Source organism: Cygnus atratus, chromosome 27, assembly GCF_013377495.2.
Source record: "Cygnus atratus isolate AKBS03 ecotype Queensland, Australia chromosome 27, CAtr_DNAZoo_HiC_assembly, whole genome shotgun sequence".
NCBI lineage: Eukaryota > Metazoa > Chordata > Aves > Anseriformes > Anatidae > Cygnus > Cygnus atratus.
This window is the reverse complement of record NC_066388.1, coordinates 4,980,991-5,004,671: the sequence shown is the minus strand read 5'-3', so window position 1 is coordinate 5,004,671 and position 23,681 is coordinate 4,980,991. Positions and strand designations below refer to the sequence as shown.

The window sequence follows — 23,681 nt, the reverse complement described above, 5'->3', positions numbered from 1 at the left end:
ACCACCAAGAGATTGCGGGCATGAACATGAGTCCGGGGGCGCCAACAGAGGAGCAGGGGTCAGGGCTCCTCTGCTCCTCCCCCACTACCCCTGCCTCCCATCCCAATCCCTCCCACCCCACAACACACAACCCAAAATCTCTCAGAAAAGGGGCAGAGCCTGGAGAAAAGGTTTTATTGCGCAGTGGGCGGCAGGGAGGAGCAGCGGGGGCAGAGGAGGAGCAGGGCGCCCCAGCCCAGGCACCAGGCAGGGGGTGCTTAAAAGCATTTTCTGTGGACAATGGAGGGCCCGGCCTCGTCGTACTCGGGTTTGCTGATCCACATCTGCTGAAAGGTGGAGAGGGACGCCAGGATGGAGCCGCCAATCCACACCGAGTACTTCCGCTCCGGTGGGGCGATGATCTGGCAAGACATAGGCCGTTAGGGCAGGATGGAGTCCACCGCACCCCCCAGACTGCCCCAAAGTGGGGAGGGTTGGGGGTTGAATGTTCCCCCCCACCTACTTTGATCTTCATGGTGCTGGGGGCCAGTGCTGTGATTTCCTTCTGCATGCGGTCAGCGATGCCAGGGTACATGGTGGTGCCACCAGACAGGACGTTGTTGGCATACAGGTCCTTGCGGATGTCAATGTCACACTTCATGATGGAGTTGTAGGTGGTCTCATGGATGCCAGCGGACTCCATGCCTGGAGAAGAAGGTGGCTGTCAGCTCTCCAGCATTCCCCTTTCCCCCCCTCTCCCCCTCAGTGTTCCCCAGAAGAGCTGCCCGTGGGTTCATCCCACAGTTTGGGTGCATTTGGGGTGCATGCACTGCAGGGACACCCTGAAACACTGCTGCGGAGCACCACTGGAAAATCACCACCTGGTTGCCGTTGTGGTGGGGTAATACTGGGTGGGCTCACCGATGAAGGAGGGCTGGAAGAGGGTCTCAGGGCAGCGGAAGCGCTCGTTCCCGATGGTGATGACCTGCCCGTCAGGGAGCTCATAGCTCTTCTCCAGTGAGGAGGAGGAGGCAGCTGTGGCCATTTCATTCTCGAAGTCCAGGGCCACATAGCAGAGCTTCTCCTTGATGTCGCGCACAATTTCCCGCTCGGCTGCAAAAGACAGTGGCAGGTGGCTTCAGTGCACATTCAGTGGTGGCCCCCAACCCCAGCACCCGCTTCCCCATCCCCATACCGGTGGTGACGAAGGAGTAGCCCCTCTCAGTGAGGATCTTCATGAGGTAGTCGGTGAGGTCACGGCCAGCCAAGTCGAGACGCATGATGGCATGGGGCAGAGCGTAGCCCTCATAGATGGGCACATTGTGGGTGACTCCATCCCCAGAATCAAGGACGATGCCTGGGAAGGGGAGAGTGGCAAGGGATGGGGCTCAACAGCATCTCAAATTGTCCCAGCTGGCAGATACCACACATGGTACTCACCAGTTGTGCGGCCAGATGCATAGAGGGAAAGCACAGCTTGGATGGCAACATACATGGCAGGGACATTAAAGGTCTCGAACATGATCTGCGAGGAAGGGTGCAAAAGGCAGTGAGTTAGCTGGGGACATGGGTTTCCACATTGCATTACACCAAAAACCGTGAGGCTGTGCACTGCACTGAAAAACACGTGGGTCAGTGCACAGTGTGGACATTTGAGCCTGTGCATGGCCTGCGAGCTAACTGTGGAGATCTCTGCCCTTATTGCAGCACAAAGCTTTAACCCCTGCCTGCTCCTGTCACCCCCATCACTTCCCTGAACGGGTCCCCCCCATGCTCAGCAACTCCCCCCCCCCCAAACCCTCATGGGGCAGCTGGGTGGAGGGGCCGCCCCGTGGCAGGCACAGCGCCATACCTGGGTCATCTTCTCACGGTTGGCCTTGGGGTTGAGGGGTGCCTCGGTCAGCAGTGTGGGGTGCTCCTCAGGGGCCACACGTAGTTCATTGTAAAAGGAGTGGTGCCAGATCTATGGCAGGCAGAGAACAAGTTGGGTCTTCCCATGGGATGAACCTGGAGCCATTGCCCGCTCCCTGTCCCGTGGAGGTTCTCACCTTCTCCATGTCATCCCAGTTGGTGATGATGCCGTGCTCGATGGGGTACTTGAGCGTGAGGATGCCCCTCTTGCTCTGCGCCTCGTCACCCACGTAGCTGTCTTTCTGCCCCATGCCTACCATGACACCCTAACACCACCAGGAGAGACAGCCGCATTAGCCTTATTTAAGCCACTAAAGGAAGGAGCAGAGCTGAGAGACCCCCAGGTACCCACCTGGTGCCGAGGCCGCCCCACGATGGAGGGGAAGACGGCTCGAGGGGCGTCATCACCGGCAAAGCCAGCTTTGCAGAGCCCGGAGCCGTTGTCACAGACCAGAGCAGTGGTCTCCTCCTCGCACATGGTGGGGTCGGGAGAGGCTGGTGTTCAGGGGGACCTGGGGGAAAAGCTGGGGTGGGGGTGGAGGGAAAAAGCATTAAATGCGGTGGTGAGGAGAGGGAGAGACAGGGTTACGCTGTGCTACTAGGTTGGGCTTTCGGTAATTTGAGGGTTTGAGTCCTTTTGCTGCAGGGGAAGCTTCAGCTGTGGGGATGCATGGCTCTGCAAAATCCTCCACAGGCCATGATGCTCAGAGCGGGGCGATGGCCAACCCCAGTGCCAGCGCTACTTCTTCCTCCTGTGCCATCCGATGACCAAAATTGGTTCCAAAGCCTCAATGCCATTGGCTTGTTGCCAGGGAGCTCCGGTGTTGCTGTCCCGAGCCAGTGCCCCCCAAGCGGGCAGCAGGGAGGCAGGCAATGCCCTCTTGTCCAGTGGCTGCCGATCCCATCTCAGTGGCAGCAGGGCCCCTTGCAGCCTTTCCCAAAAATGGGAAAAAACATTCGGATGCACTCTCCAGACTGGAAGAAAGCAGGCAAATAGCCCAAAAATATATTAAAGAAAAAAAAAAGTGGGGATTTTCCATGACTGGAAATGCATGTCCCACTTTGGCTGCAGCCCAGCTTTCTTCAGCTCTGCGGAAGACCCTGGCCGGAGGGGTCGTGCTGGGTTTTGCACCTCCCTGTGCTGTGCAAACTGAGCTGAGGCTACTCCAGAAGCCCTAGGGCACCCCAAAGCCCCTGGGGGAAACAGGGCGTTTTTTTCCTTCCTGTTCCTGCAAGCAAAGAGAAATCAGTTCTGGGCAATACTCACCACAGACGCAAGAGCTCCTTTCCTCTGGGACCGAGTCCCGATGTGCCGTTGGTATAAATACCAGCGAGCCCGTGAAACCTCAGAGGCGGATCCTCTCTAAACAAAGACCCTAAATAGGCTAAGTGATGGTGTGTTAGCCATATGGCCATATAAGGTGTTTTATTGCATTAAATTGACCTTGGGCTGATGGTAGGACCCAGCACAGTTAATTATTATAAAAAAAAAAATCTATGTGGGGATGCTTGGGAGGCAATAACCCATTGGTGAGTCTGTTCCTTTTATGCTATGCTTTGATAAACAAGCCAGACACAAGTCCTTATAAGTGACGTTCCAGCAAAACTGAAATGGAATTACCTCCAGTTCATGGGGCAACGTCTGATGGCCTTTGGCCCTCTCTGACCCTGGTGGGACCAACCCTGCCTGGGAGGGAGGTGGCTGGGCGGGGGGGGGGGGAGGGGGAGGGGTTGTGCTGTGCATTTAGCATGCCTGAGACACCAAAACCACACCAGGTGATGGGGCTGGTGTATTGCAGCCTCCAAGGAGGCACTGGACTTGGTCCCTTGCACCCTCAGCATCCCATGCCAGGGAGATGTTCCTCCCTGAGACTTTTCCCACTCTTTTTGCTCCCATCTTTGGGCTTTTGGGGTGCCAATGCCCCATAGCGGCTGGGGGGAGGGAGGCTCAGCTCTGTGCAAAGCCAAAGATGCTCAGGGTAGCATCTACTAGCTTGCTGGTAGCATTGCCCACGTCCCAGTAGTTAAAAAGTTCCTCTGGCACTGCACGTCCTGGCCACAAATCCCTTTGTCGTTGAGCCTGATGCTGTTCTTCAAAGCCTAGCCCCCACACCTTTGGTGTACTGAGCCCTCACAGCCACCCCAGGAAGGTTTAGAAGCAGGATGAGCACAGCCCACCCTAGGGGTGGGGTGGGGTGTGTGTGGGGGTGCTGTCCCTGCGTCTCCTGCCCCTTTGCAGCATAGGGGCTGCCCCTCGGGCAGGCAATGAGCCCCTGCCTCCCGCCCCGCCCCACCAGTGTTTGCTAAACTCCCTTGTGCCTTTTTAAGGGCAGCAGTCCCATGCTGGGGCCTCTTCCCGAGCTCCTGGGGCTGGGAGGAGGCAGTGGAGACACCCTAGAACTGCCTCCAAGAGTTATGGGGTTGGAAATGGTGAAACTGATGCACAGGGCAGTCAAGGCAGGTGCTGCCTCTCGCTTTGTGTCATCAGGTCCCAACCCATGCTCAGGGCAGGAACGCTGAGGTGTTGGTGCAGCAATAAGGACTCAAGAGCTGCAGAGTCACTCTTCCAAAACGGACACAGGAGTCCTGACAGTCCCTCTGGCCTCAGAGCTGTCACTGCATGGGCCAGAATGGGGACGCAGTGTCTCCCTGGCACGGCCAACTCACCCACACCTCTAACAATGTCCCACATCAGTGGCTCTGCCCTGGTAATCCCCCTTCACTGGGGGGAAACCTCAGCTCATTTGGGCTGGATTTTTCCCCTGGACCCTGGCTGTGCACTTGTTAGTGTTCTCACTGCATGTTCCCAGCTCAAGTAGGGAGCCCACTGCAGCTTCACATCCTAGCCTGGGTCCCCTGGCCTACTGCCAAGCATGAGGTCACTGAGGCAAAAGGTTGCCATATATGACATTTTGGAAAAAAAAAAGAACACCAAAAAAACACACACACACAAAAAAAAAAAACACAACCAAACAGCAGAGTGAGGAAAAAAAAAAAAGCTGGATGAAGGCAATACAGATGCCAGGCCCCAGTGTGCCCATACATGCAGCCTGTGGAGGTGGGGGACCACAGCCCCATGGAGCTGGTTGAATGACTGTGTCCCACCATGGGAAAATGGGGGACTGTGCCCAAAGCCACCAAGCTGTTTCCATGTGTGGGGGGTGCAAACCGTGGGGCCACAAACCCACTGTGCCCCTGTCAGCTGGAGACAATTCCCAGCTGTCTCAATCCCTCCTTTTTCCCAGGGACATGCAGGTTGTCTCCATGTTGCAATACTCCCCACACCAGGACCTGAACCATCCCAAAGCCTCAGCACAAGGGGTTTAAAGCCAGGACTGCTGCGGCAAAGCTCTGAGCTGGAGCAGGCGCACAGCCTAAAAAGGAAAGATTCGGCCACCGCAGCCAATCCAGCCGCCAGCCCTGCTGGCGTTTGGCTGTCCCGCAGCTGCAGGGGGAGACGCCGGCTGCCCCGGGATGCTCACAGGAACGCAAAGCATCCCACGGTGCACATAAGGCTGGCCTGGCTACGATGAACGTGGGAAGCGGGGGGGGGTGGGGGGGCACACAAGCCGGCCGCTGAACTTGGCCAGGAGATTTCAGACCTCCCTGCGCACTGCCAGCCCTCAGCACCTCCGTATATGGGTAACATTTGTGCTTTAAACTACTCCAGCCGCCTCTCTGAGGATAGAGAAGCCGGCAATGGGAGCTCTAACATGGATTTGAGTCTGCTCCAGTGCCCGAGGCTGAGATAAGCATTGCTCCCTGCCTGCGGGTAAGCCCCCCAAAACATTCAGCCCTCATTGTTGCAGAAAACAAAAATTCCTGCAAATCATGCTTTCATTTAGGCTTAGCTCACACCAAATTCAACCTCATTTTGAGTGATCTTAAGGTATAACAGAGTCACATCTGCTCAAACACTAGCAGCCCTGCCATAGCTGGACAGATGGGATGGCTTGGTGGGACACGGGATTTTAGAATTCATTCCAAAGCAAAAAAATGATGACTCAGTGACCCTAAGTGCAAAAATGCAATTAAAAACAAACAAACAAAAAAACACACAAAACAGCTCTGAGAGCAGGGCAGGGTGTGAGGCAGCAGCCAGCCACTGACATGAGAAGCGCAGCTCCTGCGTGGGGCCACACTGCAAGGAATTTGAAAAATTCTCCAGCAGGGTTTATTGGTCACTGGGACAGCTTACAAAGGAAGCAGTGATTTGCCACCAGCTCCTCTCCCTGGCTCTCTCTGGTTGATGCTGGGGTCAGCTCAAAAATCAAGACCTTCAGGGATAAGGACTTAAGACAAATTTATTGTGATATGCACCATGAAATTGAATGAATTGCTGCTTCAGGAGACATCAGGCTGGAGAGCGGACTGCTCCCTTCCATGTACAGCTGTGAGATGAATACCCCTACGTCAAGGCAGCATAACCCACCTCAGAGAACAGTTAAAATAAACTAGGTCTCACAGTTAGTTCCTAAGGATGCCATGAAATCCCACAGCTTCCCTCCTGCTGCCACAAGGAGTCTGTTTCCAAAACTGCAAAAATGATTGCGGCAGCAGTTTGTCACACAAGAGTCAAGGAGGTGGCTGTTGCAAATAAACAAAAAACATAAATAAATTGATTCCCTCACCACTCTCAGAAACTCCCTACACCTTGCCAGCCCAACAAGTTAGCTCAAAGAAAACAAGCAAGAAGAGAAATCCATAGGAGATAATACAATCCCTCTGTATTAAGCTGTACACCAACAAATTTTGTTTGCCATTTTGTATTTAGAAGTACATGGACACGACCTATATAACATGTATGTACGTATCCCAGGTGGAAAGGCAGCTCCTGCTTTTCTTCCCTTACCCACATGGACATGTGCTGATCATCAGAGCATCCTGCCAAAGAATGTGGAAAGGCTGTACATCATGCTCAGTCCTCTGAGGCAAGATAACTTTCCACCTTTCAATACTACTTTTTCCCTTTCAAAACCAGCATAAGTGAGAGTGGAAGCTCGGCACAGACAGCAAAGGGAAGCAAAATCATTGCTTGTCATCTGATATGAGTAATTTAGAGAAGGTCCCCAGCTGGGGTACTGCATAACAGTGATGTCACGGAGCACTTGTTTTGGCAAGGAGAGACTTTGAGAACTGAAGAGGCAGTTGGGAGTGGTAGTGTTTGAGGGCTGAAGGAGCACAACCTGTCCACAAGCTTGGGCAAGCAGCTGAGTCCCGGGGTGTGTATCAGTCGTGGAGTCCACTAACAGCGCAGCCAAGAGATGGGAGAACCTCCTCCACTGGATTACCAGCATAAGCCAAACCCAAGCCCCCACCGGGCAGCCCAATGCAACAGCTGGAGCGAATGCTCCATACAGGAAAAGGAATAAAGTAAGGAGACACTCCTCAACATTGCCAGAACTAAGCAGTGCTGCATCCAGGTACGTTCTCCCCGAAAACACCGAAATAGGTGTTTCCCAAAGGAAGGGGAAAGCACAATGGTTGGGCCCCTTCTTGCTTCACCGGGCAGAAACCTTGCAGCACCAGCAAGCAGGACATGTTCTAGCTCAGAAGACTGGTCAGCAAGGATGGGCTCTTGACTGGGGTGAGAGGTGTTAGGAAGGTTTGATTTTAAACTGCAGCAAAGATTCATCTACTCCCAACCAGCCACACTCAGGCCACAATTTATCAACCCAGAAAGTGAGGCAAAGCGAAGTATGGGTTAATTTGGGCAAGTCCCACTTCAGAAAGCACTTGAAGTGATTTCACACCTCAAGGTTGCAGCAATTCACAGGGAACCCCCCAAGATGCTGGTCAAGCCACAGATTAAGCAATTGCTTCAGTGTTAGCTTCTGTCTGAATTTCCAGTTAGCTTTTCCCCACACCTTGAACCTCAACACCACTTCACCAGTCCAACACCAGGCAACAAGATTTCACATGCTCCCACTGAGGTCAGGGAACTGATTTCACTGTGACTACTCAGGAAGGAAGGGGGGTCATTACACAGTAGAAATCATCTGCTACAGGAGGAAAGAAAAACTTCCCTAGGCATAGAAGGAAGGTAAGATGGTTTTACAGTAAACGGTTAAGGCAAGAGGCCTATCGGAGATCCATCAGTACCACATCTCTCTCGACTACTGACACGTGATTGCAGGTCTGGAAGAGAGAGGAGAAGAAAGAAGGGACAGGGTGTTATTCAGATATTTCCACAGCTCAGGTGAGTCTCCTCAACCTCCTGAGGCAACCTGCACCCAGTGGCTTTCACAGGACTGCTCTCTCTTTGCAGGGAAGAAACCAAGACAGACCAAAACTAGCATCCCGCCCAGTACAATGAAGAGACCATTGCAGGATACAAATACAAATCTCTCCCTCAAATACAAACCTTTGCTACTGCCTGGATCTGCTTCTACGGATAAGTGCTCTGCATCACACCTCCAACACATGCTATCAAATCAGAAATCTTTTGCACCTCAACTCTAGTGAGAAGCAAATCCCTGACAGAATCTCTCCTGTCCTGGGCCATAGCATAGCATCTCGATACAGATATAAACTCAAGGGAAGTGTCCAATATGCTAACATACAGTACTACAGCCCCAGGTGCCCTGTGGGGTGACTTACAGTGAAGAGAGGAGGGTCTTTGGAGTGCGGGTGGAATCCTTTCTGCCGGCAGGAAGAGATCTCCTCCAGGCCATGCTCTGTCAGCTTGAAAAACCCTGTCCTAGAGCAAATAAACACATGCTCTGTACAACTCAAGCCTCTGCAAATAGAATCAGCTGCTTCTGTGTTTGAAAGAGCATGTTTGAGTCTGCTTGTCTCAAGCACAAGATACAACACATGCTGCAGCATGCTCCTCTCCGAGTCTGTGGCTGCAGACTGGCCTCCTTTCAGGGGTGGGCAATCAGATATGACCCTCCCTGAACCAGCTCAGAAGAGCCATTGGATCATACACTCTTTCAGCCTCTTCTGGTAAAACTTTTATCACATCACTTAACATTTTATTCCTACACCAGGAATCCAACAGAAAAAAGGTGATGGTGAACAGCTGTTCAAAACTTGCTGAAGAGACCTCCTGTCCAGCCACAGGCAGAGGGAAAGCCTTGTCCTTCCCCATAACCATACTTACTCCTGGTATTTTGGAGAACACACAATAGCAATGGACTCCGGCAACATCATCTGATAGGAGCAGTGTGTGTGCAGGTCCACACTGGAGAGGAAAGCTGTTTGCGTGGGGTGAGTCTGAAACACATGACAAGATGAGAGGAAATTACAGCAGGGTTGGAGAACTAGTTCAAACAGACTGCGGCTGCCAAGTGGAGGTCCTAATGGAGAAGAGGCACAGCGGACCTGTGTGCACACTTAAAGTGGCTTTGGATTGCCCCAAAACATCTGTTCCTCCTTTCCATTTGGAAAAAGTACAGCAGATACTCTACATTTCTGGCAACGTCCTATGCAAATTCATATTTTAATGCACAACACTTTCCTTGCTTTAAATGCAGGTCAGTCACTTCACATGCTTCTGCAGTGCAGCTACGTCTAAGGCACCAGATGCATATAATACTGCCATGAAACTTCAAGATAACCCATTGCACCAAGATGGTCAAGAGTTGTACAATCACAGGCAACATCCAACTTCCCCAGCTCTGGCTGAGAGCTAGATTTTATAGCCTAACTCCTGCAGAAATGTTTTTCCCCTTTTCTCCTTTTGCTTGTTAGGTTTTTGCTGCCAAGACTAGGTCAAAGGTATTCTTGAGGGTCCCTGGATGTTACACGGCTATCACTGAAGAGTTAACACTGGAAGCAGACACCCTACACATATCAGGCACATCCAGCAGGCATTTATTTGTCAGAACCTTTGAGGCAGCTGCTGCTTTCGAGAGATTACTCAGCAGCACCAAACGTTTTGCTTGGCATCGATCCGACTGCCAAAGGCTCTGTGGGGACAGGCAGCAGGGCAGCACTGGAGCCAGTGGAGGAATCTGGAGCTGGCACATCCCGCAGCAGAGCAGCACACAGCTGTCTGCAAAAAGCTGTGCTCCCACAGGGACGCATCATTGGAGAGTCCAGGCACTGACAGCAGGAGCTCCATGTAGGAGGCTGCAATGTTCTGATTTTAGCTGCATGAACTTCAAGCCCAACATCTAATTTCCAAAGGGACTGATGCTTTAGGAAGGGATCTGAACTTAAAACAGGCCTGGATTTCTCCAGCAGTGTGAGTTGTGACAGAGACTGCACTAGAGAGAGAAATCCAACTAAAAAGATGCTGCCAGCTCCACGCTTTCTCCTCCAGTAAATCCTCCTTCACCAACCCACCTTCCTGCACCCCTTTTCTCCCCAGCTGAATACAAGGCCAGTCTGGATGTGAAGATGAGAGACTCACATGGATCCAGCCAAGTGTAACGAGGCCATGCTGATCCTGGATCAGAAAAAGTTCCTCCTCATTCTCTGTGTTGCAATAATCAGGGCCTCCATACTGCTTGGGAATGATGACGTGGGTTATCGTGAACTCATTCCTCATCTGCAAGGCAGCACAGGGAGGCTGTTACCCTCCAGACACCCCCCAAAGAGGAAACACTATTACGGTCCACTGGTGCAAGGTAATTTCCTAAGCTTTGGGAATGAGGCATTTCTGCATTCATCACTCAGGGGTCCAGCGAGGGAAATAGCAGCTCTAGAAAAAAGCCCACGAGTGCATCTACCATCCTTGTGCAGGTCACAGAAATGGTACTGCAGGCTACTGACAAAGGAGTCCTAGATTTTCAGTATGAGCTGGCCATGGCTTTGCTATGCAGAATACCCATAAGAACTCAGAGAAGCCCTGGACACCCAACCAAAGGAAATCTCCTCACTCAGTAAGAGCTGATGACTCATATTTAAATAGTCACCGAGCATCTGCAAGCAGCTGGATTGCAGAAAGTTGCTACATCAAGCTGTTTAATTTGAAAGCAAATTTCTCTAAGCGTAACAGCCCCAGTTGACGGGGCATAGGCTGGAGCTGCCAATATGAACCTGTGCGGGCAAACTCTCTGAGGAAGAATTGTCTTCAGCCTGTGCTTGCACAGCCTCGTCTTGGTGAGCGTCCTAGCTCACAACTGGGACCCCAGTCCTGCTGGTACCAAAAGGACAACTCACTGAGCTGCCTGTCATGGCCAACAAAGGAGCACTTGAGGCAGGTAATCAGCAGAGCCATCGAAGTGAGAAAGGAAGCAGAACATCAATAGGGACCTGGTAGCTGTCACCTCACATTGACATACACTCCTCACATACAGCCTGAGGAAATCCTCACATAAAAAGGAGGAAAAGGAGAGGCAGACCAGCCCTAACACATATGAAATCCTCGTCATCAGTGAAACTGCACTATGATCTTTCACAGCAAAGTCAGGGTCCTCTAGCCACTTCCAAAGCTATTACACTTTAAGAAAAGGCCTCTGCACCACTTAAAGGCTCTTAATTAGTATTACCACCTTACCAGCTTACCGCAGAGGATCCCACATGTCTCCACTCCTCGGACTGTGTTGGCATCAGCCAGCTGGAGGAATTTCTGGCACAGCTCCCTAGGGACAATGACCTGGCGAAGGGCATCCATGCTTGCAACTGTGGGAATTAGGAACACAATGAGCAATGATAGCTGGGGACACCAGAGGGATATTCCCTCAGGTCAGTAACTAAAGGGACTAGACTGAAAAACTTCAGCCTGCAAACAAACTATTTTAATGTTTACAATTACAGTGGCAGCCACAGATAAAGTTACCATTAATACCTCTTTCAAAATAGGGTAAGAGATACACAGAATGATGTTTAGAAGTCTGCCAAAAGCAGCATTTCGTTAAAAAAAAATGAAAACACAAATGCTCAAAAAATGTCATTTAAAGATGTTTCTCTGGTCAAGAACCAGTCACCTGGAAACATCTGAATCAGTATTTCAGAATCATGTTTGGAAAAAGAAGAGAATTTGGTCAAGCTACTAGGAAGACCAAAAGCCAAACAGACTGTAGATTTTTGATCAGTAGAGAGACTGGGGCCCAATTAGCAACAGGAGACAGTTCTTCCCAGCCCTGCAAACCTTTGCTGGACAGCAGGAGAACATCCAGTAACTTGGAACACCAAATCCCCAGAAGGGATGGAGCTCCGATGAGATACTTCCAAAAGCCAGACAAGAAGCTCAGCTCCTCAGCTGCGTTTGGCTCAGACCCAGAAAGGGAGAAGGGTGCACTGATATGTACTAACTGTTTTCTGTGTTGCCCAAAGCACTAGGTTTCAAAGATCTGTCCACAACAGGAGGTTTGGGTGAGACAATCTCCACTGATGGACTTGCAGGGTGAACTGGAGAGGCAGGAACCTTTGGGATTAAATCAGTTGGGGGCTTTTCCATGTCAGGGATGAGGGGTCCATCCAGAGACTCTGGACTTGGCTCTGGCTTTCCATATTCCTGCACTATCCTCAGACGTTCCTTCTCCAGCTCCTGCTGTCGAATCATCTCCTCAAAGACATGAAACTGCTCTTGCTCTGCCTGCTGCTGCTTCATCAGGGCTACACGATTTCTCTCCTCTTCCAGTTGCTGCTGCAAAGCCAAGTTGCGTGCAAATTCCTCTTCCTCCTCTTTCTGTAAGGAGAAATATGCCAAAGGACACCACCAGATAGGGGAACACTAGACCAAGGTAGAATATGGAGCCTATGCCATTCCTTTAGAGCTGTAGCTTTGAACCTGCTGCCTGTAGACCCTCAGCAATCACAGCAAGACTCCTTCTAAAGAGTCTGCAGAAGGTAACCAACAGAAAGTACTTCCTGCACAGAATCTTCACCTTGCAAAACAGAAATCAGCACTTCCATCAGCAAAGCCTGCTAGACCAGAGCAGTAAACTGTTGCCTTACCTACCCCCTTGTGTGCGATTATAATTCCAGATTGGGAAAGTGCTATTTCGGAGATAGAAAAATCACAGTAAAACTGACTGCAGAGTTTTCTGCTTTGCACACAGAACCCCATGTCCTCACTCATGCTGCTATGAGCTGAGTTTCTGAGTTATGACTCAGACCCAGACCTCACACTGGGACAAAGAGAAAAAAACAAGTAACAGTCCCAGCTTAGACTGCCTCCTAAACGTGCTATGAAATGACATATAGGGGTGCTATGACAGGTTCACCTACATAATGACAGCAGAGACATGACTGGGACAGCCTCGTGCCATAGGTGATGAAGAAGTACCCTGTAAGCTCAGGCCACCCAGAATTCACATTCTCTAGCACCCAGGGAGCCCTGGAGCCCTGCTTTCTTCCAAGCTCTTTGTGGCTGAGGGTTTTCTGGGTTTTCTGACAAGCCTCCAGTCTACTCTCACTCACCTTCTGCTCGTTGTACTTAGCATAGTCCTTGGCGTACCTCTTTAACAGCTCCTTCTTGAGCTCTTCAGCTCTGGGGAAGGCTACTTCTTTCAGTTTCTGAAGGAAGAAAATACAATCATAAGTGCAACAGCCCCAGGACAAGAAAAACAGGACCAGAATGGATGCAAGAATTAAACCTTGTTCTTTTTCACAAGGCAGGAAGGTTCTGAGCAGCTCCAGCGCCACTGGCACATGGGCTGAGAGTATGCAGATAGGCACATTGTAGCAGTGTGGCACAGACAGCACCACCACCAGCCAACACAGAGCAAGTGCTTAGGCAGTGCAGTCCTTTGTTCTTCTAGTCAAAGCTGAGCAGAGGAGCAGTAGCTTCTTGTGGCTGTGAGCAATCTCCAAGGATCCCCTGGTAAGTCTCTTTAGGACCACTGCACCCAGCTACCACAAAGGGAAAAGCCACACAGTGTTTAAAAAGCAAAGAGTTTAACATGAAAGAAAGGAAGCCCCAGCGCTCAACAGAAAGTAAATTGGATGGATACAACCACAGCCAGCCCTGCACAAGTACGATGGAGTAAGAGCCCAAACTATAACTCCCAAGGGGTCAGGGCTGCCTGGGCAAGCCAAGGCTTCTCAGACTTTGTGCAGTTCCCAGAGCCACCAAAACCCACGATCTACAACCCTAAATCACTTCCAACAGCAGCCACTAAACACTTGGCAACATTACTACTTACTTTCACTGTTTCCTTCTTTTCAGGTATGACAGCGGTTTTGTAATCACGATGCCTTGGCAGCTTCTCAATGAAGAGCCTGTAAACACAGGAGAGAAACTGCATTTTTGAATCCCAGCAGAAAGGGGCAAGCACGACATAGTAAGTGGGATTTTGGGGGGTACAGTTCATTCCCTTCCAGCGCAGTATCCCTCCTCCGCCACTTCCCTGGGCGCTTTGCTCCTGCAGTCAGGACGGCTGTCTGCCTTTCTACATTAAACCCCCCATCGCTTCTGAGCTCTTCATGACACACAGGGAATCTTGTTCAATCCTAGGATAGCACCTTGCACAGGATTTTTCTTCCACCCAGGCTTGGGGATGATCCTCAGGAATAAATACGTTTGTTTTAAACAGAAACATTGATAAACCAGTCTAAAACACCAAGGACACTGGCAGTGATTCAGGAAGGTCCTTGGGCACCTGCCTACACCTCTGTGAGCACCCAAGGGGAGAACAGGCAAACTCAAGGATTCAGCTGACTCATTGCTCACACCATCCTTCTGCATGGGGGAAGAAAACAGTTTCTGCAAGAGATGGGAAAATTAACTCAGACCGTGAAAAGAAAACCTGCAGGCAGGCTAAAAGCAAGTTCACAGCATCCTCAGCTGCTACATCAGAAGTCTTTTGGCTCTGTTGCATGACAATCCCGGGAAGACAGGGCAGTATTTCAGACCTTTCTGGGCAGCAGGGCTGGTTCTAAGCAGACTTCAAGACTGAGCTCAACATCACCTTGCTCCCAGCACAGCTGTGAACAGGTTTCTCAGTAGCCAGGATAACAGCTCCCACCAACTTCCAGGGAGCAACTCAGGACACAAAGGTGAAGACACGGAGAAAGAGCACTGCAAGCACACCAGCAAGGTGAAAAGCCCATAGACACGGGGAGGTTCACTCCTGCTCAGCTCTGTAGAGTTCCCCAGGCCTGAGCCATCCTTAAGTTACCTCTGTGAGCACTAAACCCGGTGTTGCACCCAGTGGTGCACTAAACCGTGTGCTCAGGGTGAGGTCACAGCAAGCTTAGCAGGAGACAAGGGCTTGGCTAGGAGACAAAGCACCTGCAAAGCTTTGGATACAATGCAAAAACACCTGCCCTGCTTCCTGGCTCTTTGCTACAACGCTCCAGCATCTGAAGGAGGATGTCCCCCAGCTCCTTCAGCTACAGCAATAAGTAGAAAGCAGCCTCATGCACGTACACAAGGAAGAAGGGTAGAGAGGACTAGACTGTGCCTCAGGGAGCAGCATGAACAAACCAAGGAGAGGCAAGTGGGAAAGACTCAGCAGGAACAGAGTGAGAATGTTCCTCACACTGCGAGGTCTCTGTGTGTGCAATAAACCCAGCTCCTTTAAAACCCCAGTCCTCTGGGAAAAGTGAGGACTTCTTGCAAACCCGGCTCCTGGTTGCCACAGAGGGCGTGAGGATGCTCTTGCCAGACACCATAGGATCGGCACAAACACGTCACACCACACAGAAGCTGCTAATCCATCCAAAACCACTGGTGAGGTCCCTGCTCCTAGCTGGTGGTTGCAAAGTAGGTCACTGTGTCAAGAGGACAAAACAAGGCTGTGATCACTGCCAAGAGATTGCAGATTAAAATGGAAGGGAGTAATTGCAAAGGATTAAGAGCAGAGGCTGGATTGGAGAGGATGGAAAAAACAGCAGAGGCAGCTGGCTTCCCACACGTCACAAACGGGGGGAAACACGGATAGCAGGACACAGCAAGGGCTTTGGGCAGCCAGAGGAAGACTTTGAGGCAAGACCATGCAGCAGTAGGCTGAGGAAGGAGGCAGAGGAAGGGCAAGAATGCTTCATGACTCCTGTCCACAGCCCAGCTGAGGCTTGGCGGGACTTAAACCTGCAGCTCCCATCGCCAGAAGTTTTGGGCTTGTTCAAACCTCTGACTGCTCCCAAGTCCACTATGAGCAGCAGCTGCTTGGCACTGAGTAGCCACATTACAGGCTATTTTTAAGCACTACTATGGTACACGTGCCAAGTCAGTGTCTCTCAAGTCCTTTAACACCCCACACAAACTCTTGGAGCCAATCCTAGCAGCTCACAGCCACACAGGCAAACCAGGAGTCCAAATACCACAGGAAATTCTACTGCTTGGTAGAGTACCATGGGTGGGGCCTGAAAAAGCTGGTTAATATTCAGGGATCACCTCCTCTAAGCTCAGGAGCAATGCATCCCAACAAAGAGGAATTCGGGCAAAAACACCAGGAGACCTGCATGGAGGAACAAGGGGCTCCTGGCCAAACTCAAGTAAGAAAAGGAGGCCTAGAGAGCATGGAAGCAAGGACAGATAGCCTGGGAGGGATACAGAGACATTGTCTGAGCAGCCAGTGGGGAGTAATTGCCTAAAGTGACTAGGAAAATTAAACTACTACTCACATTTTAAAGAAAATGTACAGCATTGAAGAGGCTTTCAGGCTAGAGCGTAGCTGCATTACCTGAGCATTCCCTGCGCTTCCAACCTTAGATGTTACCGCACTGGGGGAACCTGGTGTGCTGGCTCTAAGGCACAGTATGGAGTGTAGAGCAGAGCGGAGACACCGCGGCTAGGCTCTGTGACAAGAGGGGGACTCGACCGTTCTTGTATCGGTCACCGAGACCAATAGATTGCACTTTTGCTACCCTGAGCCAACGACCTGTCATGTTTTTGACAAAATGCTGTACTCCAGTGAACTTTTGCTCATTATAATATCATTATAATACCAAAACACACCTCCATCCCAAAAGCTACCCGCCTCCAAGGTGCGACCACCCCTCAGTGAGCACGCGCTCTGAATTTCTCGGAGCCTACACCTTTAAACGAAAGTGAGAAAACTTTGCACCAATCGTAACTGAGGTATGCCTGACCAGAGTCACTCAAGCTCCACCTAAAAGACAGAAAATAATATAAATTGGCTTAAGAGAAAGGGGATGTTAGGGAAGATACCACCATCAGGGAGATACCATAACAAGGAAATATACCATCACGAGGGAATATAGCATCATGAGGGCCTCCTGACTTCTGGGATCAGTCGACAGGCTGAGCCTCCCTTTCCCCCCCCCCCCCCGACACACACTGAGATGCCTTTGGGTGAGATTTGAACGCTTGGTCATACGAGGTGTCTCCGTGGAAACTTAGAAATCTCTAGAGTCTTTGTGCCTTTTAATGTGTTAATTTCCAGGCTGTGCACCTGTGCATTTCAGGCATGCTAGCTTGCTTTTGCAGACAGTAAATTATCACTGGCAATCCAAAGAACCTGTGTACCCTGTGTACCTGTTGCTGTAATAAATTGCACTTAATTGCATTGTTCCTAGCCGTGATCTCATTGAACGTGACTAGAGGACGTGCGTGTTACACTGTTGGTGAATCCATGACAATAGTTCAGTACCCTGAACCTGACCGGACCTGGAACGGTTAATCAGCTACACCCCTTAACGCGACAGCCAGGAATCAAGTACAGAAAGCCAAAGTCCTTTTAGAATGAAACTTGGCCCGGGATGTCATGGGCAACAAGAAAGGCTTCTATAGGTACATCAGTGATAAAAGGAGGACTAAGGAAATTGAGGGCCCTTTCTTGTAAGAAATGGGAGACCTGGTCACCTGGGATATGGAGGCTGCTGAGGTACTCAATGAATTTTTTGCCTCAGTCTTCACCGGCAAGAGCTCCAGCCACATGGCCTGGGCCCCAGAAGGCAAAGGCAGGGACTGAGGGAATGAAGAGCCACCCATTGTAGGAGAAGATCAGGTCTGAGACCATCCAAAGAACCTGAAGGTGCAGACATCAATGGGGCCTGATGAGATACCTCTGCCAGTTTCCTCAGGACCCGCGGATGTAATTGCTAAGACATTGTCCATGATATTTCGGAAGTCGTGGCAGTCTAGTGATGTTCCTGCTGGCTGGAAGAGGTGAAACAATCCCTGTTTTAAAAAGGGAAGAAAGGAAGACCCAGGGAACTACAGAAAACATGGCTTCACCAAGGGAAGATCATGCCTGACAAATCTGGTGGCATTGTACAGCACTGGTTGATAGAGGAAGAGCAACTGACATCATCTACCTGGACTTGTGCAAAGCATTTGACACTGACCCCCATTATGTCCTTGTCTCTAAATTGCAGAGACACGAATTTGATGGATGGATGACTCATTGCATAAGGAATTGGCTGGATGGTCACACTCAAAGAGTTGTGGTCAAACAGCTCAACGTCCAGGTGGAGATCAGTAACGAGTGGCGTTCCTCAGGGGTCAGTACTGGGACCGGTGCTGTTCAACATGTTTGTCGGGGACATGGACAGTGGGATCAAGTGCACCCTCAGCAAGTTTGCCAATGACGCCAAGCTGTGCGGTGGTATGGTCGACATGCTGGAGGGAAGGGATGCCATCCAGAGGGACCTGGACAGGCCTGAGAGGCAGGCCTGGGCGAACCTCATGAGGTCCCCCCTCTGCTCTGCTCTCGTGAGACCCCACCTGGAGCCCCGTGTTCAGCTCTGGGGCCCCCAGCACAAGGAGGACCTGGAAGTATTAGAACGCGTCCAGAGGAGGGCCATGAAGATGATCAAGGGGCTGGAGCACTTCTCATATGGAAACAGGCTGAGGGAGCTGGGGTTGTTCAGCCTGTAGAGAAGGCTCTGGGGAGACCTAATAGTGACTTTCCAGTATCAAAAAGGAGCCCACAAGAACACAGGAGAGGGACTCTTTGTCAGGGAGTAGAGTGATAGGTCAAGGAATAATGGTTTTAAACTAAAAGAGGGTAAATTTAGATTAGAAATAATGAAGAATTTCTTCACTCAGAGGGTGGTGAGGCAATTGAACAGGCTGCTCAGAGAAGGTGTGGATGCCCCATTCCTGGAAGTGTTCAAAGCCCGGCTGGATGGGGCTTTGGGCAACGTGATCTTTTGGGAGGTGTCCCTGCCCATGGCAGTAGGGTTAGAATTAGAAGATCTTTAAGGTCCCTTCCAACCCAACCCATTCTGTGATTCTGTGTCTTCCAAGGTGAAAGACTGGTGTTCGTAAAGTCCAGCCTGGTTATTCTTAGAAACATCCATGACTCCCTCCTGCACATTATCGAGTGGGTGGGCGACAAGCTTCATTTCAGCATGGGAAACAGAGGTGCTGAGCAGCCAAAGGACCTAGACAAGACTGAGCATGTGGCTGGGGGCTGAGCAGGGAACTGGCTTGCCTCAGTGGGAATCTTAGCATGGATCCATCTCCTGACTACCCCACATCCAGTCAAGATTCTCTCCCCAGACTGATGCCTCTGCAAATCAGGTGCAACTACACAGATCCCACTGTGTAATTCAGGCCTTGAGATCAGCCATAGGGATCGTCATGTAGGGCAATAAGGAGAAATCTATCTTCCTAAAGCCATGCATAAAATCATAGAAACACAAGGTTGGAAAGGATCATCTAGTCCAACCGTCCTCCTATCACCAATACTGCCCACTAAGCTACTAAATCACATATCGTAGCACCTTGTCCAGGCAATTCTTGAACATGGTGACTCCACCACCTCCCTGGGCAGGCTGTTCCAGCACCTGACCACTCTTTGAGAGAAAAATGCAGTCCACACCAAGCCACAGACTCACTCCTGAGGACAGCGTTCTTGCTCCCAACAAATTCACCATGTGCAGGGGTGTAGCCAGGAGCCTCTCACATGCTTATCAGGGTTAGAATCCTGCCCTTCATAAAGTTCCAGCTTGTACTAGTCCATATGCTCCCGTTAAGGAGCTGGTCTTTGAGGAAAAGCAGCCAAACCCATAGCTGCAGCACTGACCAGAGATTTGGCCTGAAGCATCAGGGAAAAAAAACCTGGTCCCGTTTCTAAAAAAGAGGAAAGCACAGCAAGTCCCATCAGAGGCTCCAACTACAGTCCTGTTCTTGCCTTCCAGGTCACAGCCTCGGGGAAGGACACCTCAAAAACTGCATGTCAAGCCTCCTGCTTTCAGAAGAGCTATACAGCACTACACTTCTGATTAGAGAAATTAGATGATGACATTAAGCTTTTATCTTCGGATAATCCAGGCTGGCAGCTCATATTCATCAGTGTGAGAAATCACACCCCAAAGGGAAAGTTTTTCACCTTTCCTGCAGCACAGCAGCCAGGCTAACGTAAATGCCGCAAGTATTTGAAAGCTACTGGAGAGAAAACACACTTGCACTTACTGCTGTAATGAAACAGCGAAGGCACGTTTAGTTCATTTGTTTAGTTAGAGAAGAGTTTCTCCTTCAGCCCCAGCTACGTAACCAGCCTGGAAAACTTCCCGCGGGTTTTACACTTCCCAGCTCCCTGTGCAGCCTCCTGGGACGCTCGCTACTATGACCATAAAAGCTTAGGAAGTGCAATGTGGGAAGCAACGCTAATCAAAGAAAAATGTGTTGGGTTTAAAGAGGCTGAGGCAGGAACCCTGTGCACAGACGCAGGGCAGGAAAATGCCCATGGAGATGCCAAGCTCTTTCTGGATAAGGAGGTAGCGAAGCAGAGAGCAGACTCAGCCCTTTGGCCATTGAGTGAAACTGAGTAAAGATCGGAGGATTTGAGGATTTTGGCCAAAAAGCCTAAAGGAACGGAATACTCGGTGCCATTGAGATATTTTCCGAGGGTCACAACTTTCAGCCCTGTGAGCACAGGCAGGTGCATCTAGAGGCACGCGTTTGCTTCTCTCTTACTCTGAGCTGCTCAGACAGAAGCCAGACCCGATACCACGTCACCACGTTGGCACGGTGTATGCTCAGCAGCGTGGCTTTCAGACCCAAGATGGCTTGTTCCTGGCCAGCTGCAGAGGTGGCAGCAAGAATGTCTGTGCACTTGTCCACATGTACAGCCCCTGAGCTGGAGACCCAGCAGCTATGATACCATACAGGGTCTTGGATGGGTTTATATTTAACCTGGGGCTTTCTAGAAGGGTACTCAGGACCCATGGATCTCACGCACTGTTCAAGCCAGTTGACCGGTGTCAGGTTCTTCAAACTCAGTACTCTTCCTCACATCATTCCTCAAAAAGGTGTGGGTGCCTACGTACATGCATAACAGGGATGGAATTATATTATTTCCAAGAAGTAGAACTAAACCTTGAATGCTACATAACTGATTTCTGCACTGAAGTAGGAATTTGCTGCCTGCTGTAAAAGGTTGTAGTAGCTTAGACATAAAGCAGGCTTCTCCTCCAAAACTGGTTTATCAAAGGACCATGGAACCAGCCTGTATCTGCTCCAGAGAGCTACCTGATACCGAGATCTTTGGCCACTTATCCTTGCTAATCTGCATGACATCATGGCTATCGAGATCAACCTAGCCACAGGGAGCCAACACCTCTCTCGCTGGAGAGGAGTTGCTCTGGGAAAGAGGAATACAAGGCAAGTCTGATTTTAAAGAGAATTTCTACCTACATCCTGCAAAGCAGTGAACAGTGTTTTTTTGTGCTTCTACCTCACACCTTTGCAACATTTCCTGGTCACTTGAACCAGGCTGGTTGTATCTTTGCCTCTGCAATTCAAAAGCAGCAAAACTCTGGACAGAACCTGGTTCTTCGAGCTTCGCAAGGCCTCACCATGTTTGCACACACTCAAAACACGCAACATAAAACCCACAGCCCCTTGCACCAACACAGGTTGCTTGCAAATGAAGCAGAGCTGCTCTTACGTGATGTACTTATTGTACAAAATGAAGGCATGCTCAATATTTCCCTCCTCTGAGTAAATCGTCGCCATGCGGAGGATTTCCACGCCAGAGCGGTAGTAGCGTCGCGGTGGGACATCCTCATTCACTTCAACAGCGCTCCCCATCTGGATCAGGCTTCGGACACGCTCCTCTGGCGGGAGGCTGACATTGGCATGGTCAGGCATAATGAGGCACATCAACGCTGCTGCAGCACTGACTTACTCTGCAGTGGGAGGAAAGTCAAGTGTGTCAAAACCACTGTAGTAGACCAGGTATCTCGTCCAGTTTCCTTTAAAGAAGCCCATCCTCCAGCAGAAAAGCACTTAATACCCAGGTCAGGTAGTTCTGAGAGAAAAATCTGGGGGAAGCTAGGCTCTTTTTGGACACAGCACTTGGATATTTACCTTTGCAACCTGAAAGACAGCCACAAATTCAAGATCAGTCCTCGGCAATTGAGTTCAGCCCAGGGTTTGACCAATCTGAATCCTACCCAAAATGGCTCTTCCTTGCTAATTGTCTCTCCATGTAACACCACCAGTGCCACGCGCTAATTTGGGGCAAACTGGCAAAAGCATTTCCTTTGGACTTGAGCAGCAGAAGCTTTGCGCAGGGTTTTTGCATGGCAGCACCCACTGCTTCGCTTATACAGCAGTGATGAGGGCTGCAGGCCACGCTTCTGGGCGCTCAGCAGCTGCTCAGCAGAACTGTCCCTACCCATCAAGCTCGAGCCCACATTGCTCTTGCCCAGGCACAGGCACTATCCCTCTGTTCCCTGTGCTGTGGGAGGCACTGCCATCACACCACGAATGCACCTCAACCTGATCTGCGTATCTACCTTCTGCCTAGCTCCTACAAACACCTCCTAAGCCACGGCACAAGCCAACAAACTTGAAGCCAAGGAAATGCTGAAATCACCTGGGGCAGAGAGCCCCAAAAGTCTCCTCAGCACTCTCCCCTACACTGAAAGCTCAGCTCCCCTGGAAAAGCCCCCTCAGACCATTGCAAGGGTTAAATTTCCTATGAAATCACGCTGCTGAAACCAAAGCGCCTTCTAAACCTTCCGGCTATGTGAGGCTTCCCCACAGCTTCTTCCTAAATGGGGGAAAGGTCCCAGCCACAGCGAAACGCTGCCCAGCGACCCCAAGCAGCGGACGCATTGCCTTTCTGGGGTTACCTCGGAGGAAAAGCCCTTTTTCGCTGCAGCGGGCTGGTGCTTCTCAGGCCTCACCTCAGAGGGGAGGGGCGCTCTTTCCCTAAATAAGGCCTGCAGGACAGGGTCCAGCCGACAACCGCTGCCCCCAGCCGCTCCCTTACGGCACCCGACAGGGCCGCGGCTGCGGGCGGGACCCGGCCTCCCCTATCCCAGGGAGCGTGGGACGCCGCCGTGCCCCCGGCCAGCGCCGCCTCCCCGCAGCCGCTGGCCCCCCGGGGGAGGGCGCGGTCCCCTCGCGGCTCCCCCCCCCCGCTTCCCCCAAGGGAGAGGAAAGGCACTTCCCAACCAGCTGCCGGCCCCCCCAACCGCCGCCCCCCGGACGAGGAGGGGACGGGGAGAGGCCACCCCCAGCCCCCACGGCCACCTGCGGGGGGGCCCCGGCCCGAGCCCGACCTGCGCCGGGACGGAGCCGTCGCCGCCGCGGCCTCCTCAGTCCCTCCCTCCGCGCTTCCGGGTTGGCGCCTGGCCCCGCCCTCCCCGCCTCGTTCTCAGCAGCCAATCACGAGCCGCCACCGCATCCGCACACGTCGCAGCCGCCTTCCGCCCGGCCCGGCCGCCGCTTCCTGTCCCGTACCGCCGCTACGTGGGGGGTGTGTGTGCGTGTGTGGCGGGGAGCCGGGCGGAAATCCGGCTTCATGACGTCAGTAGAGCGGCCCGGCCCTTAAAGGGGCCGCTCCCTCCCAAGAGCCCTCAGCACAAGGCCCGCTGGGCTCCTCTCTGCCGTCGAGCTGGACGAACGGAGCCAGCACAAAAAGCGTACGCGCTGCAGAAATTTATCAAAAGTGGATGAGAGGAAAAGAAATCACCTAGTGACAGGCCAGGTCCTGTTTCTTCACGTTGTCAAGTAAATTGTCAAGAAA

The 23,681-nt window shown here is 51.4% G+C and overlaps 2 protein-coding genes across 9 annotated transcripts; both read right to left on the bottom strand.

Annotated features, from left to right (window-relative positions):
- Positions 1–158: 158 nt before the first annotated feature.
- Positions 159–2,386, bottom strand: ACTG2 (actin gamma 2, smooth muscle). Its single transcript, XM_035568742.2, has 8 exons — positions 2,243–2,386; positions 2,028–2,156; positions 1,832–1,942; positions 1,420–1,504; positions 1,175–1,336; positions 901–1,092; positions 503–684; positions 159–401 (listed from the first exon to the last, which is right to left on the bottom strand). The coding sequence occupies exons 1-8, from the start codon at positions 2,366–2,368 to the stop codon at positions 258–260; spliced, it is 1,131 nt and encodes a 376-aa protein (XP_035424635.1). The 5' UTR covers positions 2,369–2,386; the 3' UTR covers positions 159–257.
- On the bottom strand, positions 2,286–23,311 carry STAMBP (STAM binding protein). Of its 8 annotated transcripts, none has more exons than XM_050715788.1 (10): positions 23,215–23,311; positions 21,591–21,831; positions 13,932–14,007; positions 13,207–13,302; positions 12,097–12,472; positions 11,339–11,463; positions 10,250–10,387; positions 8,996–9,108; positions 8,491–8,590; positions 2,286–2,414 (listed from the first exon to the last, which is right to left on the bottom strand). In XM_050715788.1, exons 2-10 carry the CDS (start codon positions 21,803–21,805, stop codon positions 2,334–2,336), a joined length of 1,320 nt encoding a protein of 439 aa, XP_050571745.1. In that variant the 5' UTR covers positions 21,806–21,831; positions 23,215–23,311; the 3' UTR covers positions 2,286–2,333. The 8 variants fall into 8 exon arrangements, with proteins under 8 accessions (XP_050571745.1, XP_050571746.1, XP_050571747.1 ...); XM_050715789.1 differs by having other exon boundaries at positions 23,186–23,285; XM_050715790.1 differs by lacking the exon at positions 23,215–23,311 and adding an exon at positions 22,013–22,699.
- Positions 23,312–23,681: the final 370 nt, after the last annotated feature.